At 37.8% G+C, this 19,634-nt stretch overlaps 2 protein-coding genes across 3 annotated transcripts in view; both read left to right on the top strand.

The window, feature by feature from the left end:
- Positions 1 to 197: 197 nt before the first annotated feature.
- Positions 198 to 7,050, top strand: LOC122311478 (ADP-ribosylation factor 1-like 2). 2 transcript variants are annotated; one of them, XM_043126041.1, is made up of 7 exons: positions 200 to 425; positions 2,002 to 2,092; positions 4,574 to 4,689; positions 5,103 to 5,162; positions 5,272 to 5,337; positions 6,509 to 6,702; positions 6,783 to 7,050. In XM_043126041.1, exons 1-6 carry the CDS (start codon positions 369 to 371, stop codon positions 6,698 to 6,700), a joined length of 582 nt encoding a protein of 193 aa, XP_042981975.1. In that variant the 5' UTR covers positions 200 to 368; the 3' UTR covers positions 6,701 to 6,702; positions 6,783 to 7,050. The 2 variants fall into 2 exon arrangements, with proteins under 2 accessions (XP_042981974.1, XP_042981975.1); XM_043126040.1 differs by having other exon boundaries at positions 198 to 425; positions 6,509 to 7,050.
- A 1,608-nt stretch (positions 7,051 to 8,658) lies between these two features.
- LOC122311947 overlaps positions 8,659 to 19,634 on the top strand; it is a 31,369-nt gene continuing 20,393 nt past the window's right edge. The window contains exons 1-7 of the mRNA XM_043126732.1: positions 8,659 to 9,035; positions 11,742 to 11,800; positions 11,877 to 12,008; positions 12,961 to 13,101; positions 13,782 to 13,838; positions 14,505 to 14,599; positions 15,112 to 15,244. Coding sequence (XP_042982666.1) covers positions 8,696 to 9,035; positions 11,742 to 11,800; positions 11,877 to 12,008; positions 12,961 to 13,101; positions 13,782 to 13,838; positions 14,505 to 14,599; positions 15,112 to 15,244 — 957 coding nt within the window. The 5' untranslated portion in view covers positions 8,659 to 8,695. The remainder of the gene's footprint in view (positions 9,036 to 11,741; positions 11,801 to 11,876; positions 12,009 to 12,960; positions 13,102 to 13,781; positions 13,839 to 14,504; positions 14,600 to 15,111; positions 15,245 to 19,634) is intronic.

Genomic DNA, 19,634 nt, shown 5'->3' with positions numbered 1-19,634 from the left:
GTATTTTTAAATTTTTTATTTTGCTTTATAAAAAAAAGTGATGTGTTATCGTTGCTGTCATGGGCTCGATGCATGCCATAGTTCTTACTGCGAGCCCCTCTGCCCACGCACTCACTTGGAAACGAAGGAAAAAAAGTTTCGTGTGAACAGTGAACAAAGGGAATATTCTATTCTATTTTGTTTGTTTTCTTTTTAAATTTTCAGTGGAAGAAGCTGAGTGAGAGGCGGCCAAGAGCGAGAGGTAAAAAAGCAAACGCTACCTTTATTCAACCAAATCAAAGTTAAGACATTTCTTTAGTGATCGACGAGCTTTCAACTTTCCCACAACTTGGAGAAAGAGAGACAGGGAAGGCTGATTGAACTCCCAAATGGGTCAAGCTTTTCGTAAGCTCTTCGATACCTTCTTCGGCAATACCGAGATGCGGGTACACACTCTTCTTCACTCTTTTTTTTTTCCTTCTTTTTAAATATATGGCACGATAATCTTGCTTGCTGGGGTGTGGATTAGGGCTCTTTCTCTTTGGCTTGTTTCTAGGGTTGTCGTCGTCGCTGGTTTTTTATTAAAGATTTAATTTTTTTGGGTAAAGTGAGAGATTTTTACTTTAATGGGATCCTTGTGATTGGCTCCTCTAATCTTTTTTTTTTTTGACCTGATGATTTGCGGGCTCTTATCGTTTTTGCCAATTGGTTTAAGGGACAGTGAAGTTATTTCCATATTTAATGAATGAATATTTCACTGCCCAATAATTTCAGAGTCGAATTATGTACGCACATGTTTTGCTAAGGTTTATAACAATATCTATGGTAACCACAGAATTCAGCAACAGATGGCTGAATGCTAACAAAACTTGCGTCAGAGATTTAATAAAAGCATCGTATGGTTTTTACATTAATCTGTCGTAAATCATAGTACCGAATGCGCGGAAAATCAGAACAATGCAAATAATATTTATGCAGAACTGTAGCGTAACAAATCTCCTCCTCCTCCTTGCTAGATTAGAATATCATGCTTTGATATTGTTAGAACGGGCAGTCTTGTGCGGCCGATATAGAGTGCATCTCTGCCACTTTTTTCACCCCGGGAAAAATGCTGATAGAAGTGACATTAACGACTGATTACCTGTCTATTTATGAATGATCAGGATAGGAGAGTAGATAGAGTTCTAATGATGAAAGTCATAAGTTTTATGTTTAAATATTTTTTTGATAAGTAGTTTTATGTTTAAATTAATTGCAGTTCTTATCAATTTAATGCCGACCTCATTGTTGTTGCCCACATTATTTATTTATTTATTATAAGGCTAAAATTTAGCTTTTATTTTAAACAAAAACAAGGTGGGTTATTGATTTTCATGTCCCATTCTAATGCTGCATCTTTTTTATTAGTTATTCTAATGCTTTTAACAAAAAGCTGTATATACTTATTTTTGTTTATGAAGGCTACTTAGTTAACCTTTTTTTTATATAAATAAATGGTGGTTTAGTGGCTTTCATGTTCATTTTTCCTGATTTTAGTGCAGCTTACATTAATTTTTTTTTTTAACTAAGATTACTGGTAACATGGTCTTTTTTTAACGACCCAGGGAAAGTGCTAGCTACATCTGCACTATAACCCCCAAAAAGACTAGTCGATTTGAAGTTTCTCTATCAGTCCAGTTTCACCTATTAAATATTCATTGTGGGACTTAGTACTTATGACTACCTTTATAACCTACCCCCTCTATGTGGTTATCATATTCCCAATGTGGAATTTGGGTGTTACACTTTCTACTTGTTTATGCAGCATACTGAATAGACTTCCCCCCCTCTCCCCCTTTTAAGCACTTCTATTATGGAACGTTTCATTTAAGTTTCTCGTCCTGTTTGCCTATAAAAAAAAAAGGTTTCTCGTCCTGTATGCCTGTTTACTTTGTGTTTAATGCAATGAAATGTACACATTTTATTATCTAGTATACTTTGAGCCCCTCTTCTTATTTGTAATACTTACTTGAGCTTGGATAGGTTGTGATGCTCGGCCTGGATGCTGCTGGCAAAACAACTATACTGTACAAGCTGCACATTGGAGAGGTTTTATCAACTGTTCCTACAATTGGTATGCCATTTCTTCACAAAAACATGAATTATTGATACTTTTAGATGAGGGCTATACTTTACTGGGGTCATCTATAAGCTACTCTTAAGAAGTTATTCTTTCCCTTTAGGTGAGCCGTGTGACTATTTTATTATGCTGTTTACTTTCTTTTCTTCCCACCACTCTTGTGTGGCTGTCCGAAGATTTCTTGGCAATATTTCAAATAATTTCATTCTTTGAATGATAAATTTGTTTAATTAATAAAAAAGTGGACTAGGCACTTAAAAAACTGGACCATACAATTTCTATAACCTGAATAGAATAACAAGATCATGAAGGAAAAAGGAAAATGATGTGAATGGAAAATATAAAAAATGCTTTGTTGTTTCATCAAAGCAAAAAAAAAAAAAAAAAAAAAAAAAAAAAGCTTGGTTGCTTGGTAAGATAATAAGAAAACTGTAGTAATCTATTCTCTTATGCATCAGTTCAAGGTAGTAAATTTTGATGAACAAGCATAAATTCCATCATATTGCAGGCATATAAGGTATCCAATCATATTATTGCTCTCTTATAGAATAGCTTGAAACCATCCTGCCTATTAAAAACATTATTTGGAGCTTCGTAGAGTTTTTTGGATAGGGTTCACTTTGTGGTCCACACTTGTCAAGGCTGATACTTATCCTGCAAGTAGGCCTGTGCATAAAAGGGCTTGGCCCGATCAACCCGTTAAGCTCGACATGGCCTCACCCGCCTAAAATCATGTTCAGCGGGTCAAACCCATTACCGGGTTTATTACCCATAACATCGGTCGAAACCGATCATCCGCAGTCAAGAAGAACAAGGCCCAGCCCCCCATTGAATCTCAGATATTGTGGTGATGGAAGTGGCACAGGCGGGCGCGAGGACCAGGGCTTGACCATTTCTAGCCATGGTTGTGAGCTCAGCAACCACCACTAAGAGGAGGAAGCTCCATGCCGAGGAATGGAAGTGCTCTTCGTCGTCCTCTTTGTTGCCATTTTTGAAGCTAAGATGGAGACGCCTCGCGATCAGCACAGAGGCGACGGAGGAGCGCCTGTGCTCCAGCCCTATTCAGATCATGACGCGGCACTGTGTTGCTAGAGTAATGGGTTTGCTCTCGGAGGAAGAGAGATTTCTTTGGCATGGCACTTGGTTGCTGCCCTCAATACGGCCTTGTTTTGTCCCATTTCACACAAACCCTAATCCCTCTCTCCTTCCCTAGTCCTCCCTCTTTCTCATTCTCGCTGAGCTCTTCTCTGTTCTTTTTTTTTTTTTTTTTTTTTTCTCAGGAATATATTATTGCATTATTAGCCATTTTTGAGATTGATTAAGATACAAACCCATCTTCTTCCTCTCGCTAAAGCTACGATGCAGAAAGTCATTTTGCCCTCCAACGTACATGTTAGAACAAACGAGGAGAAAGCGAACGGGTTCGACCCGACCTAAATTTCACGGATCGGATCGGATCAATTGTGTTTTTGTTTTCCCTGCGGGTCAGGTCGGGTTGGACCAAAATTTGAACCGGGTGGTTTGGTGTGCAGCCCTACCTGCAAGGGTTGTTTGTGATAATAAAAGTTTCATTAATATCATTACATTTTAGACACAACTTATTGTTCCAATCGGCACTAATTTTGCCTTGTGTAAATGGATTTTTCAACCTAGAAATGGCTCTAAAGCATGGGAATAAACTACACAAATGATGATTGTTTTCCTGGATAGTCTCACAAAAAATAAGGGCATTATCAATGAACGGGAGATGAGACAGGACAAATTCTTCATTATTTCTAGTCCCCACTTGAACCTTTTAAGAGCCTCCTATTGAAAGCAAATGACAACATTCTACTCAGCGCCTCTATTAACACTACAAAGAGTAGAGGGGATAAAGGATCCCTCTGTCTTAATCCTTGATAACTATTAAAGAAGAGTAATGATTTCTACAATTCCCAAATAGACAAGCTCCGTGCAGTCCCTTTATGAAAAAGTGGACCCAACCATGAAAAAGTGTCAAAAAATCTATTCTTTATCAGTGGGACCCACTTTTTTACAAAGGGCCTGTGTGAGACTTGTCTATTTGGGGCTTGTATCTAGCACTACTCATCTTTATCAGAAATCACATCTAGTAAGTAAATCCATATTGAAACTCCATTTCATATGGTTGTACACCTTTACCAAGTCTACTTTACATAGCATACTTGGAATCCTGATCTGATTTTACTATTGAGGCATTTGTTAGATATAAGAGTCGAGCCTAAGATTTGTCGACTTTTACTGAAAGCATCCTGAGATTGGGAAGCAATCTTCACCGACATTATCTTTAGCTGGTTGGCAATAATTTTGGGAATGATTTTATCAACACCACCTAGCAAGCTAATAATATGAAAATCCCCCTTTATGTATTAGGTAAACTTATAGTATGAAAATCCTTAATCTTCAGGATAAGAATGTTATTGTGGATGCCAATTTGATATCTCTGGTTCATTGTAGGTTTTAACGTGGAGAAAGTTCAGTATAAGAATGTGATATTCACAGTTTGGGACGTTGGTGGGCAAGAGAAGTTGAGGCCACTCTGGAGGCATTACTTTAACAATACGGATGGGCTGGTAATGATTAACTTCTACAAGCTTTTCCTGAGATTAGTTTTTGAGGGCAATCACCCTGCCTCCTTCCTCCATTCTTTTTTTCACCGTGCGGACATATTTCTATTTCGAGTTAGTTCGTGATAGCCTTATTCTTTATACTTTTATACTTCTTTCCAGTTTTCAGTAAGTACTTCAACTATGTTTTGAAACAAAAGACACAGAATGATATAATTATCTTCTGTTTCCTCTACCTAGTTTTTTGTGATCTTAACAAAGCAAACTAGTTGTTTTAATGAAGTAATACTTTACTGAAAAAATAAATAGTTTTATTCTTAATCCTCATAATGTACACACCTTCAACTATACATTTTTGAGTATAATATACGTGGATGGGATTCATATATATATATTAATATATGTCGTCTCTATGCCAGATCTATGTCGTTGATTCCTTGGACCGAGAGAGAATTGGAAAAGCAAAGGCAGAATTTCAGGTTGCTTCTTCTTCTCTTCTGATAAGCAACAGGTTGTATACTCTGAAGGATGTAATACAATAAGTCGTAATGTAATGGTTTCTTAGTTGACCTGCTAATTTTCTTTCAGGCCATCATCAAGGATCCATTTATGCTCAACAGTGTTATATTGGTGTTTGCCAATAAACAAGACATGGTAGGTTTCATTAGTAATATGTTATACTTCTTGCACCTGAAGGTTTAATTATACATGTATGCATGGTTTGTGTTTCTATGCATTCATTAAAGACATACCCTTCTTATAAAAGGAAAATTAAAGACATACCTTGTAGTTTGTGCCTTGCAGAAACAATGTGTTAGAAAACCTTGCTAATGCAATATTTTTTTTTTTTGTTTGGCACTGGGTGTCCAGGAACTAATTATTGACTAATCTTGGGGGTGCCAAGCTCTCGTCAAGGAGTTTCCTTAAAGTGCTCCTTGGGTTATTCAAGGAGAAATTCTCCCAGTTCGATGGTCCCTAAAAATTATTTGCACCCAAGGTTTCGAACCTTAGACCTTGAGAAAACATAGCACCAAGACCAAGGCTCTTGCCACTTGAGCCAACCCCTAGGGGTTCTTGCTAATAGCAATAATTTTCTCCAAAAAAGGAGTTCTGTCATATTTTCTTGGTTTGTAATCATTTAAATTATCTGTCATGAGCTTGCAACCAAGTTCAAAACCAAGTAATATCTATTGCTACAATCACCCAAGTGATGGGATGGGATGGGGGTTTAAGTTTCTCTAGTTTTATTTATTTATTTATTTTAATTGGCACTAGGTGTCTGGGAACAAAGTTCCAACTAATCTCGGGTAAGGAGTTTCTCTCAAGTGCATCTTGGGTAATTCAAGGGAAAGTTCCTCCAATCCGATGGCCTCTAGAAATTGTTTGCACCCAAGAGGATTCAAACCTTAGACCTGGAGGAAGCATACTACCAAGACCAAGGCCTTTTCCCATTGAGCCAGCCCCTCCTTGTCTTGTCATGTGTATGGATCTTGTTAACGGAGCACTGTTCTAGTTGCACCCCCTCCTCCAAAGAAAAGTAAATAATTAGAACAAGTTTTATTGAAGCAGTAGCATTTTTAGTCTTATTTCCTCAATAACTTTCCGCTGCCTAAATAATATTAGTACAGGACGCTACAATCATCTTTGAAAATATTTTTCAGACTTCCCTAATTGCTGATGTAAGGATTTTAACTAGCATAGAAGCTCCCTTTTTGGACACAAAAAACAAATAGATAATGAAAAACAATAGCAGTTACACATTTCACACAGAAGTCCTATGCAGCATTATATTCACTCAGATGATTTTTCTCTTTATCTTGTTCAGAAAGGAGCTATGACACCAATGGAAGTATGTGAAGGACTAGGTCTCTTTGATCTGAAGAACAGAAAATGGCACATACAAGGGGCTTGTGCACTGAGAGGAGAGGGGCTTTACGAGGGCTTGGACTGGTTAGCTGGGACTCTGAAGGAAATGAAAGCTGCAGGATACTCTTCAGTCGGCGCATCCTCTTTCTAAAGGTCCAAGTTAATCTCTCAACCTACTTGAAAAAGAGGCGAGGCATCAATCCCATTGTACTCACTTCCACTTTTTATAGCAGGGTTTTATGTGACCTTGGTTCTGTCGACAAAGCTGAAGAGAATGCCTGACAGACATTGGAAAATCCTGACTTGTATGAAATATTCTTGGGCTGTTCTAATGCGAATGTTGTAATAGGTTCTTACTCACTTATATAAAAAAAAAAAAAGGTAATAGGTTGTTACTTCTGGCCGTGACACTTAAAAACATGTGGTTTTCCTGCGATGTAAATTGCTTGTAGGACTTGCCATTGATAAATATAACTCAAGTCTGGGATCTCTGTGTGCTAAGAATGCCCCCTGGAATACAATCTGCATATATTGGTAATTCTATATGGATGGCTTATGATGACCTCATTCTCTGTCTCGCACACACAACAACCAGGAATGCTTTGTGTTATGTGCTGATGCTTTTATTATACTTGCATAAACAAACATGTCAAGTCTTTTTTGGTTAAGGAGTTCATATGGACACTGAATGCAAACTGACGAAAGAGCTTTGGTTGACAGTATTTTTGGAAGTAAGCATTAGTCAATGCTTAGATTTGGTAGGGGACGGCGCGAGGGCTTGGTTTTTGGCTTACGACTGCTGGAAGAAGAATACCATCATCTGTTATTTTTCAGAAAAATTCTTCCCCTTGTGGTTATTGAATAGGGAAATGATAATTAGTATCCCATTTGAATTTTCTCAAGTGACTTTGGACGATTCATTTTTCTTGAATCAGCAAAACATTATTTTCTAAAAAAAGTAATGCTACTATGCTCTTAATTTATATCACCCACTTTGCCTCTTGACGTGGCACCATGTCATTTGTTAAAAAGTTTAAAAAATATATATTTAAAATAAAATGACACCCAAAAATATAAAAAGAGAAATGATTTGTGCAGTCGGCGTGCAGTCGCTTTGAAAAAAATGAATTAATATGGAATTTATATAAAAAAAAATTATTTTTATAACTTTTTTTTATTCATTCTGTACAGCCATGAAAAAAAAATATTTTTATATTTTTATTTATTTATTCTGTACAGTCGACTGCATGCCGATTGCATTTGCCGACTGCGTTTAACAAAGCCCATATAAAAAATATCAATGCTAGATTTTTTCTACCATTTTATGTTTCTATTTTTTTTTTAATAATACTGCATACAGTCATTTTTATATACTTATTATGCATTCTACTGATATGATTTGTTGTATTAATTATTTTTAATATGCAGCCAATCACACAGATGGATTGTGTAAAAGAGTACGTAAAAGTAATTGCATATAAAATTTTTAATTTTTTAATAAGTCATGTGGTGTCTTATTAAAAGATAAAAATGAGTGGTATAAATTAGGGGGATAGTAGTACTTTTCAATAAAAAAAGGGGTTGCCTAGCGAGACCCTATTGTATTGGATAACAATTGAATTTGACAATTAATTCCAAGAGATGATTATCAATGCATTTTAATGGTTTTTTGGAATCTATTTGAAAGAATTCAAAGCTAATTGGAAACCATTAAAAAAGGGGATTAGGGGTTATAATAATAGCAGACGATTGATTTTTATCCATCAGCTTCCCCTCTAATTTATTTTATTATAAAAAATAAAATAATTAGTTTTTATGCTTTTTTTTTTTTTAATAAGATTGATAGAAAAATGATAAGAGTTTCTTGATATTTTCTATCTTGAAATCCAATCACAATTTTTTTCCATCTAAGAAAAACTATTTTATTTTATTTTTATATATAGTCCAAGTGTCACTCTGTCCCTTCTCCACGTTCCTAAACCCAAAAACACAGAGATTTTTGAGAGAATCAAAACCATAGATTCCCCTGCCCCGACTCAATAGCCATTTCCCAACCACACACGCACCCCCTCTTGTTAATATTTCTATTTATTATTATATATAAATAGTTTGGACCAAACCGAAACTAACCAACCACCCAACCACCATGTCCTCATGTCGAAACCAGAGCTCCACCGTCGCAATGTTTCTTTCAGCCCAAAAGACCAAGTACCCTCCACTCCTTCGCACTCTCCACCGTTTCCGCAACTCCCGGAAATACCGCCCTATTGGCTATCCGATTGCTCCCGTACTCACCGTCTCCTCCTCCCTCAGCTCCGTCATCTCCGCCGGAAACGCCATCGCCGCCGCCGGCTCCGGCTCATCCCTTCACGGTGCCGTGACGTCGGCCATTACGCATGTCGCCGTCACCGCTGTCGCCATCGCTTCCGGGGCATGTCTTTCTACCAAGGTCGATTTCTTGTGGCCCAAGGTGGAGGAGCAAGCAGGTGTGTTTTTGTTTTTGTTGTTGTTGTTGTTCTTTTTTTATTTTTTATTTTATTTTATTTTATTCTTTTCCCTTAGTTGGGGAAATTCTATGACGAGAAATCGGTGCTTAATTTGCTTCTGGGAATTAAATTTTGTTTTGTTCACGTTTCGAGAGAATGGTTCACAAATATTTTCGGATTAAACAAATAAGTTTCTGCTTCTATTGTATGAAGATCAGAATATTTTTTCCCGTTTGGTTGGCATGAAAATCTTTTACACACCACCGCCATCACCCATACCCACCTTCAACCGTCAACTGTCAATTATACCCAAAATTGTCACCGCTATCGCCTGTCCACATTGTCATAAAAGATGTTGATGCCGTTGGGTGGGGGTGTGGAATGCATTGCAGAAAATGGCTCCCGCCTCTCTTTTTTTTTGTTCCACAGTAGCAATTTTGCAATTGACCCAAAAATAATTTTCTCAACAGTATTTTTTTTCCACAACAAAACAACGGAAAATGGAAAAAACGTTTTCTGAAAAGCTTTTTACGACAAAACAAGTCAAACAACACGTTCCAGTTTTAATAATAGGGTGATGGAAGTTATTTTCGTTATCCAAAATATCGTTTAGTGAATACAAGTTGACTTGGAATGTTGAAATTATTTACTCCTTTTGTAAATGGTGCATTTGAAACAAAATTCATTTTACTATTTTGTTTCTTCTTGGTTTTTTTTTTACTATTAATGAATTTGATTAAAAGATATCAAATATATTTTTTTTACTAAAGCACAAAGGTGTACAACCCAATCGCACAGGGAGTATACAAAAGAAACACCCAACTAACAAGAAGATGAAAAAGAGCAAGTCTTAAAGTCTAGAAAACGAAGAGATACAAATTTGTGGTGAGCAGCCATCCAAACATATAGGATGCTGAAGATAGTATCTTTCAACTCTGCTACCATCCTTTCTCATCCTTCAAAAGCATGAGCATTGCGTTCTTGGCATATAAACACATTAAGTGTAGGGGGACCATCTTCCAAATATATGATTATCCATGTCCTCTACAGGAATTCCCATAACCCCCTCAATTCCAAAAGCACTGAATATCACACCAATAAATTCCCAGGCAACTCACAATGTAGCAAGAGATGATTGATGCTTTCCCAGCTTACTGTTCTGGTCTTTGATACAAAATAGTTTTAGGAAGTGGAATTGGTCTGCAGTAATAAACCAACTGAAATTGGATTTCTTGCCAATTTGATTGACTATAGTAACTATGTTTGCTCTGGTTGACTTGCTGCTGTAGTATGTTGCCTTAAGATGCTTTTTGAAAACAAAACGTTATTTCAAAGTGTAGTTTTATGTAATCAAATTTTTTGTCTGAGCATAACTTATAATGCTCCACTTTTTCACAGTTTAATGGTTTATATTGTTATTGATTTATTCTTTGAAAACTAGAATTTGTACCAAACCACATTGACCCTTTTTAGTTGGTCAGTTGATCCTTTTTGGGGGGGGGGGGGGGGGGGTGTTAACTTTTACAATCACCAGAAGAAAACTAACCAAAGTGTGATAACCATAAGAGAGAAAAATACTGTTTCCTAATGAGAGAGAGAAAATCAATAAGAATTAGTTTAGATGTAACGCCCCAATGGAAGGCCCAAACCACAAGGCCTATACTCCAAAAGGACTAGTCAATGATACAATTGGAGTCCCATTAGAATCTTATAAAGAGCAAGAACTTTTCCTTCCCAAGCAATGTAGGATCCCATACACCACCTACCCGTTTCCTTATCATATGGGGTATTACAATCTACCCCCCTTAAATTCTCGACGTCCTCGTCGGGCCCGTCCGTTGTAGGTGGCACGGCTCAAGTCCCATATTTCTGGTTGGGATAAGTTCTGATACCATTTGTAACACCTTAATGGAAGGCCCAAACCACATGACCTATACTCCAAAAGGACTAGTCAATGATACAATTGGAGTCCCATTAGAATCTTATAAAGAGCAAGAACTTTTCCTTCCCAAGTAATGTGGGATCTCATACACCACCTACGCATATCCTTATCATATGGAGTATTACATTAGAAAATACCAAAATCTCTGAGAAATTAACCAAGTCTTGCTATCTATCTAGTGCAGAAAAAAAAAAACATAAGCAGGGGTGAGAAGCTGGTAGATTTGGGTTTGGGCAGGATTTCATGATTTTGCTGATGATGAGGGTATAAAATACTAGGAGCTTCCACCTTTACTTTCTTCAATCCTAGGGTACTCCACTCCTTGAACCGATTCATTGCCACGTGGGATCCGAAGAGGATGATGAGGTGGGGTGTGAATCTGGTCACGAGGGTGACCCATCTGGATCTGAACAGTTTAACAACAAATGATCCGCTTGCTATTTGCTAGATTTGCCCAGGCAACCCCAATCAAACGATAATGACCCTCTTAACACTAAACAGATCAAACATCATACTGCAATTACAATTTAGCTTTCAAAACTTTTTATGATCTCCTTTCCCTATGGACTCCTGATCAATTTGAACTTATTCATTGGTGTAGCTTTAATACTATCAAGAATTTTGTCATTTTTTTTTTTTGACTGGAATTAGTTGAAGTTCACAGGTGGTGCTTTTGAAATATTTAACTTATGGATTTTCCACTTGTGAATCATTTTCTCCTCTATTTTGTTAAACTAAATATTACTACCATTGTTGTGGTGCAGGTTCTCTGATACTGGAGGGGGTAGATGTAACTGGATATCCTATATTTAGCGATTCAAAGGTTTACCATCTTTACTCGAATCATGACTTGCTTATAGGCATCTGCTGTGACTAAAACACTCACTCTGTGAAGGCAGGTGCAAAAGGCTATAGCATTTGCAAAAAAAGCTCACTGCGGCCAATTACGGAAAACAGGAGATCCTTATTTAACTCATTGTATTCATACGGGAAGAATCTTAGCAATATTGGTTCCATCAAGTGGGAAACGAGTATGCAGGCCTCTTTCTTTTGTGTTTCCAGTTTTTAAGGCTTCTAGTTTCTCCATACGTAGCTAGCTGAAGGGATGCATGAACTTAAACATAATGGCAAGATTGACGGGAAGAATGCTTGTTGAATAGTCTAGAAATATGGTGATGGTAATCTGGAAGACCTGAATACAAGAAACTGTGTTGTAAAGGGGTAGACCATAATCATAGCCATTCATTGTTGTTTTTATCTTTTTTAATTTTATGCTCCCTGCTTTAAGTTGAAAAAGATTAGTTCTAGTATTGAGTGGTCGACCTTTCAACACCAAGTGGCAACCCCAAGTTGCTTACACAGACAATATATACCTATAAGGATTCTGAGCAGAAAAAATGAAGGAATTTATTGCCTACTTTAGCTCAATAGCATATGGCCCTTACCATGCCCCGTCTCAGTTGACCTCTTTTTTCATATCTAATATAATTCTTAGGTCTTAATTTCATCCGCACTGGGGATAAGAATATATATACATATATACACACACTTATAGTTACATATTTATTTAAAATTCACAGCACTTGGTGTGCTTTTTTTCCACTTTTCCCCTTTTTATATTTCTCTTTGGTTACTTATCCCTTTTCATTGGCAGTTATGGATTCTCTTTTATGCTAGTGTTGATACTTGTACTTTTTCCCCATTTTTGGGGGTAGTTTTACCGTGAAACCTTTGTGGAATATACTTTCACATTGACTTCTAATTTTATTATTTTTTGCTAATGATCATGAAACGAAGGACTAACAGTATATAAAGAAATATGATTCAACATGAAGTTGATGGGCAATACTTCTCTTTGTTATAATGTTGCATGTGTTAGTAGCAATATGGTCACTTATTTTGGTTTATGAAAGACACTTTCATTTTATAAAACCACATTTCCATCCCATTGATTCCTTCATTAAGATTGCCAAGTTGGTGCAGGCTGTTGATACAGTTGTTGCTGGGATTCTCCATGATGTGATTGATGATACATGCGAAAGTTTGCACAAGATAGAAGAAGAATTTGGTGATGATGTAGCTAAGTTGGTAGCAGGCGTTTCCAGGTTAAGTTATATAAATCAGGTATTATAAACTGGTTATGATAATAAGAACCATTATCTTTTGGCTTCAAGTGAAAATATTCAAGCGGGAGATTAGGTCTGACATTTGACTTAATTTGGAATGTTCATCAATTCTTTCAGTGTGTTAGATTGGGATGTTTGGATGGAATTCGTTTATGAATTTTGAATTAATGAGAAACTTTATAATCATGTGATTTTCGATTTTCTTGCCCTTCTGAATTAGTGGTATCGAGAAAATTTGAAGATTGTTTTAAATTCTCTCTGCCAATGGTTTTATACTTCATTTATATTTTCATTTTAACCATGAAAAAAGATTTTCGTTTCCTGTATAATATGTGGATTTTCCTCAAGCAAGAGATAAACAGATGCCACCTGGATGGTGGCAGAATTGGAGAAAAACATTGCTGATTCTGTTTGAAGTAGGAAATTGTTGACATACATTTCCTAATCTTCTTTTTTCATTTTGTTGTCCTGCTACATTGATTTCATGTTCCATAGTCTTTATTATATTTTTGGTGGCATTGCAATCATGGTTTGAGTTCTAATGGTTTCATCATGTTGTGCTCATCATTTACTTGCTATCTCTGTTTTTGGCTTCTGCAAGATTGTAATACTTATGGTTATGTTTTTTGGTCTGCTCTCTTGTGGTGTCTTCGCATGTCATTTATTTTGTTTTTGCAGCTATTACGGAGACACCGCAGGATACATGTGAACTCGGGTACCCTTGATCCTGAAGAGGTATACAACTTAGTTGCTAGATTGTGACGGAAATTAGAAATTTTTAGGAAATTAATTTGGAATTTTTTATCAATACACTTGAATCACAAATGACCTTAAATGTAATATATAAGAACAAATTCTGTTGGCGTAAATATATATTGGAGGTTCTATGCCATCATGATTTAGTACTGATTGTAATTATGAACCAAGGGCAATTGCTTATAGAAGCTTGTGGTGAGATCCACTTGTATACATTGGTTCATCTTAGGTGTTGTTTGGATAGTGAGTCGAGATGAAAGTTGAATAAAATATTATTAGAATATTATTTTTTAATATTTGAAAAAGTTGAATTGTTTATTATATTTTGTGTGAGAATTTAGGAAAGTTGTAATAATGTGATGAGATGAGATGAGGTGAAACACTTTCACTATCCAAACGGGGCCTTACCATTGATAATGCTTTCATTTGCATTTCAGAACATTTAATAACACCCTAAGAGGTCAATACATTGTGTTAAAGGTTACTTGGTCAAAAGGAAACTCCAATGCTAGAAAACGTGGGTGGTCTTAGTTAGATGCAACCGTAGCATTAAAATTTAACATTGTGAATTTTAAATAAGCAAGAAGCACCATATCATAGCTAATGAAATTTCTGAATCTCATATTTTAACTGTTCATTTATTAGGCCAACAATTTACGAGTTATGCTCTTGGGCATGGTTGATGATCCCCGTGTAGTTCTCATCAAGCTTGCAGATCGTCTTCACAACATGAGAACCATGTACTGACTCTTGACTGTTCCTAATTCTCTCAATATTATCAGTTTGTGTCTGTTAAAAGGTTGAATATATGAATTAATGTTTACTTAGAATTGATTCTAAATCTCTTTTTTCCTTCTTATTTTTTAAATTTTAGTTCTAGGGTTAATTGCAATCCATTTTAAATGACGTGCTCATTTGCAAACTCCCTCTAAATGACAAGCGTTTTCAATCAATACCCAATTCAAGATTAATTTGGAATGTCTTCTCCTCTATCCAAAACAGTGTTAAAATTAGCAGCTTAGTGAAGTGGATGGATGGATATTGCATATTAATGCCCACATACATATTAGTGCCTCCCACCATCCCACCTAAAAATTAGTGCCTCCACCACATCTTCTGCCCACTAATCTGTTAGTTTTAACAATAAATTGGAATATGAGGTGAATATTTACTGATATCGAACTAAGTTGATTACAAAATGTAGGCTTATAAATTATCATGCGAGTCAAACTTGGATGATTTATTTTTACAGTTACGTGCTGCCGTTGCCAAAGGCTCAAGCTGTTGCAGAGGAGACCTTGGTTATATGGTGCTCACTTGCGTCCAGATTGGGTCTGTGGGCATTGAAAGCTGAATTGGAAGATCTGTGCTTTGCTGTTCTTCAGGTCTAATCATAATATTTATCTATCATGGATAATAATGGTTTCCATGTTGTTACTATTATTTGATATGCATGTGTTCTCTTAACATGATCTCCTGTAAAATCTGTTCCTGACGAGTTAGCACAGTTTCTCGCTGGGATTTTTTTGTACTTCATTGTCAAGGTACCTTGGTATACAGAGTATGTGGTTTTTGAACTGGTTACACGTCAAAGCTAAGGTGTTGGAGTTTTTGACAAAGGAAGTGGTATTGGTGTGATGTATAGTGGAAAAAATAAGAGGCCTACCTGAGCAATTTCACCTTGTAAAGTCAGTTTGCCATGGTTGTTTGGGAGGTGGAAGCCTTGTTCTACTAGGTTTGTGGGATGATGGAATATGTGAAATCCTCCAGGGCTTGCAACACAACTTTCATTGCCCAGTGTTGTTTCAATTGCCATGATACATTCTTGTCTTTGGCAGGATAGGGAGGAGGTGGTTGCAGTGGTTTCTTCACTATACTGGAGGGATGCTATGGTCGTGGTTGGAATTGTTGGAACTTTGATCGGCCCTGCTTTTCTACTAGCTGTGGTTTGGTGATGGAACCAGAATGGCACTCTCTTGGAGCCCTCAAGATTGGTGTTCATCCCATGATAAGTTTGGAAAATCATCTGTGATGGTGATGACAATTCTGTTGGTCAGCAAACCGTTGTCTGCCGAGAAATTGGTAGTTACTAGGAGAAAAAGGGGTGCTCCTGCCACCAGGGGAGCAATTGGCTGTGGCCCAGAATAAGCTGAAATTTCATTTGGCCTTGTACGATTCTCCAAAATTTCATGCGGCTGTGGAGGCAATAGTGAAGCGAGGGTACAACTGAAGAAAGCCGAAGGTATTGCTTGCTGATGCAGAGTCAAAGCATAACATTAAGGACAATAAGGGTGAATTTGGACTTCAACTTCTTGAGAGACATGTTGCTTTTAAAGGGGGGTGGATAGGTGTATAATGAGACTAGACTCTACCTTGGGCTAGGGTCCACTTGGTCTAGCTGGTGGGGCACGGCAAAGAGGCTAAAGCAGCACATAGGCCCTGGAAAGTCCAGTCCAAGTCTAAGCCTTGGGAGCCTCATACTTCTTAAAACCTTACTTAGGCCATTATTTAGTTGAAGTCAATTGTGGCCCACAACATGGGTCTTGAGAGTGGCTTAGGCCTTGGGAGGTAGAAAGATAGTGGGCTGTTAAAGCCCCTTTCCAAGATAGAGGGCAAAGACCTAGCCTTTGGATCACACCTTAAGTGGCTTCAACCCAATCTTAAACCCTAGGTTTCATTAAGTGGAAGGTTAGATCCTGGTTTTGACTAAGGAAGAAATATCGGGTCTGAGCATCTTGGCTTAGGTTGTAAGCTTGTCGATAGAAATGTTGCCACTTCTTGGTGCTGTCAAGTTGTCAACTACATAATTATCGATAGGAACTAGAAATTATGAAGAACCTTTTTTTCTTTGAGAAAAGTAAGAAGTATATTAATAAAAGAATAGGCAAAAGCCACGTTCAGTACAAAGAATGTCCTAGCTACGTAGGAGCACTAGAAATAAGGAAATCATGTAAATCTTGGCCATTAAAATTAACGGCAATGGCCCAAGTACAAAGAGTTCTAAAAAAGAAAGCTTTCAACTCCTCCATTGATCTCTCTTTGTCCTTGAACGTCCGTTCATTGCACTTCTGCCACACACCACATAATGCAAATCGGAATCATCTTCCATAAAGCCTTAATCTGGTTGTTGCCTCTTAGATCAGTCCAACTAGCTAGTGCCACCACTACTGTTTCCGGCATAACTCAACCTAAGTCTAGTCTACTAAAAACCTTGTTCCATAATCCTCGAGCTATCTCATAGTGTAGTAGAAGATGATCCACAGATTCTCCCCCCTTTCTGCAGATACAACACCAATCTAAAATGATCACTCTTCGTTTTCTCAAATTGTCCGTTGTGAGGATCTTGCCCAAGGCAGCAGACCACACAAAGAAAGCTACTTTGAGAGGCGCTTTGTGTTTTCAAAGCCTTTTCCATGGAAACTGAGAAGGATGCGCTTGTGTTAGAGACCTGTAAAATGCGCGTACCAAAAACATGCCTTTACCTGAGGGTATCCACCACAATAAATCTAGGGGTTGGTTGCTTGGTCTGGTTGGATACAATAAACTAAAAAAGGCTTCAAAACTATCAATTTTCCAATCTTGTGCCGCCTTGCTAAAATTGATGTTCTATTGTATTTGCTCCCCCACTAGCACCATGACCTCTGCCACTGATGCCTCTTTGGCACTTGCCTGAACAATGTTGGGAATAGTTCCTTAAGTGCACAATTATCACACCTAGTGCCGTACCAGAATTTGATTCTATTCCCCTCTCCTAAACGAAGCCTGTTGTATTGAGAGAAGACCTCCATCCTTGCTTGATATGTTTCCACAATCCCACACCATGTGCCCCTCTCACTTCCTTAGTACACCATCCACCCCATAATCCACCGTACTTACTCTCAATCACCAACTTCTAAAGAGCTTCTGATTTTCTATGGTATCTCCATAACCACTTTCTAAGTAACGCCTGATTAGAGGTTCTCAAATTTCTAATGCCCAATCCACCATTTGAAAGAGGCCTACACACTTGCTCCCACCTGACTGAATGAAACTTGAACTTCTCATTCATTCCACCTCACAAAAAGTCCTTTTGAAGTTTCTTTTTTCGAAGTGCCACCCTTCGTTAGAATAGGAAACAGGGACAGGAAATAAGTCGGAAGATTAGATAAGGTACTCTTTCTCAGTTTAGTCCTTCCCCTTTTTGACAGGTACATTCTCTTCCACCCTGCTAATTGACACTCCACTCTCTCAATCACTGTATCCTAGAGAGCAGCTGCTCTCGAGGGGGTCCCCAACGGAAGGTCCAGATAATTCATAGGGAGTGAGGCAATCTTGCACCCCAGAATATTAGCCAATTGTCTTAAACGCTGAACGCCTCCGACAGGCACCATCTTTGATTTGTCCAGATTCACTTTCAACCTTGAAGCTACCTCTAAGCAAAGTAGGAGTACATTCAATACTCGAACTTGGATTTGGTCTATCTCACAGAAGATAAGAGTGTCATCTGCAAACAATAAATGAGAAATGTTAATACTACCCCCTCCCGGGGGACCAATCGAGTAACCGGTCATTTGCCCATTTGCAACCAAGACTGAGATCATTCTGCTCAAAGCCTTCATCACAATGACGAAGAGTAGCGGGGACAATGGATCTCCTTGTCTTAGACCTTGTGTGCTGTTAAAAAAACTAGTTGGGCTTCCGTTGATTAGAACTGAGAATTTCACTGTAGATATACACCAATAGATCCAAGAACGCCATCTCTCCCCAAAACCACACTTCCCCAGAGTGTCAATAAGAAAGTCTCAGTTAATATGGTTATATGCCTTCTCCATGTCTAACTTGCATATAATCCCTGGATATCCAGCTTTTAGTCTACTGTCTAGACATTCGTTAGCAATGAGCACTGCATCTAAAATCTATCTATCCTTTACAAAGGCATTTTAGGGCTTTGAGATTATCTTTCCCACGGCCTCACTAAGGCGATTTGCGAGTACCTTGGAGAGAATCTTGTAAACCCCATTGACTAGGCTAATGGGTCGAAATTCATTAATATCCTCCGCCCCCACCCTTTTCGGTATCAAAGCGAGAAAAGTGACGTTTAAGCATTTCTCAAACTTTTCAAACGAATAGAACTCCTGGAACACTTTCATAAGGTCATCCTTTAATACCTTCTAGCATGTTTGGAAGAAACCCATAGAGAACCCATCAGGACCTAGTGCCTTGTCTATAGCTATTTTCTTTACCACTTCTAACATCTCCACCACCTCAAACGGCCTCTCCAAACGGTTTGCAACCATAGGCCCAATGGAGTCAAAAGCCAGCCCCTCTAACTTAGGCCTCCAACCCTCTTGCTCGGAAAGAAGTTGTTCAAAAAAGCCAACCACGTGATTGTTAATCACTTGCTCATCCTTGCATTCTGCCGCATTAATCTTCAGCATCTCAATATTATTAGATCTCTTGTGAGAATTAGCTACCTTGTGAAAAAACTTAGTTCTACGGTCACCTTCCTTCAACCATAACACTCGACTTCTGTCTCCACGAGTTCTCTTCTAGTAGGATGATCCTCTCGAGATTTGCAACCAACACTAACTTTTGGGCTACTTCCTCCTGGTTTAAAGGCCTCGACTCTTGTAGCCTTTTTAGCTTGTGGATCTCCCTTTGCTTGATTTTTTTGAGTTCCCCAATGTTACCAAAAGATTGCATATTCCACAGTTTTAAATCTTGCTTCAGGCCTTCAGTTTTCTGGCATATCCACAGAGCCATTTGATTTCAGCCACATGTTTTTGAACTTAAAAT

The sequence above is a fragment of the Carya illinoinensis genome, chromosome 5 (genome assembly GCF_018687715.1).
Source record: "Carya illinoinensis cultivar Pawnee chromosome 5, C.illinoinensisPawnee_v1, whole genome shotgun sequence".
Taxonomy (NCBI): domain Eukaryota; kingdom Viridiplantae; phylum Streptophyta; class Magnoliopsida; order Fagales; family Juglandaceae; genus Carya; species Carya illinoinensis.
The sequence above is the reverse complement of the archived record's forward strand: the minus strand, read 5'-3'. Positions and strand labels throughout refer to the sequence as shown.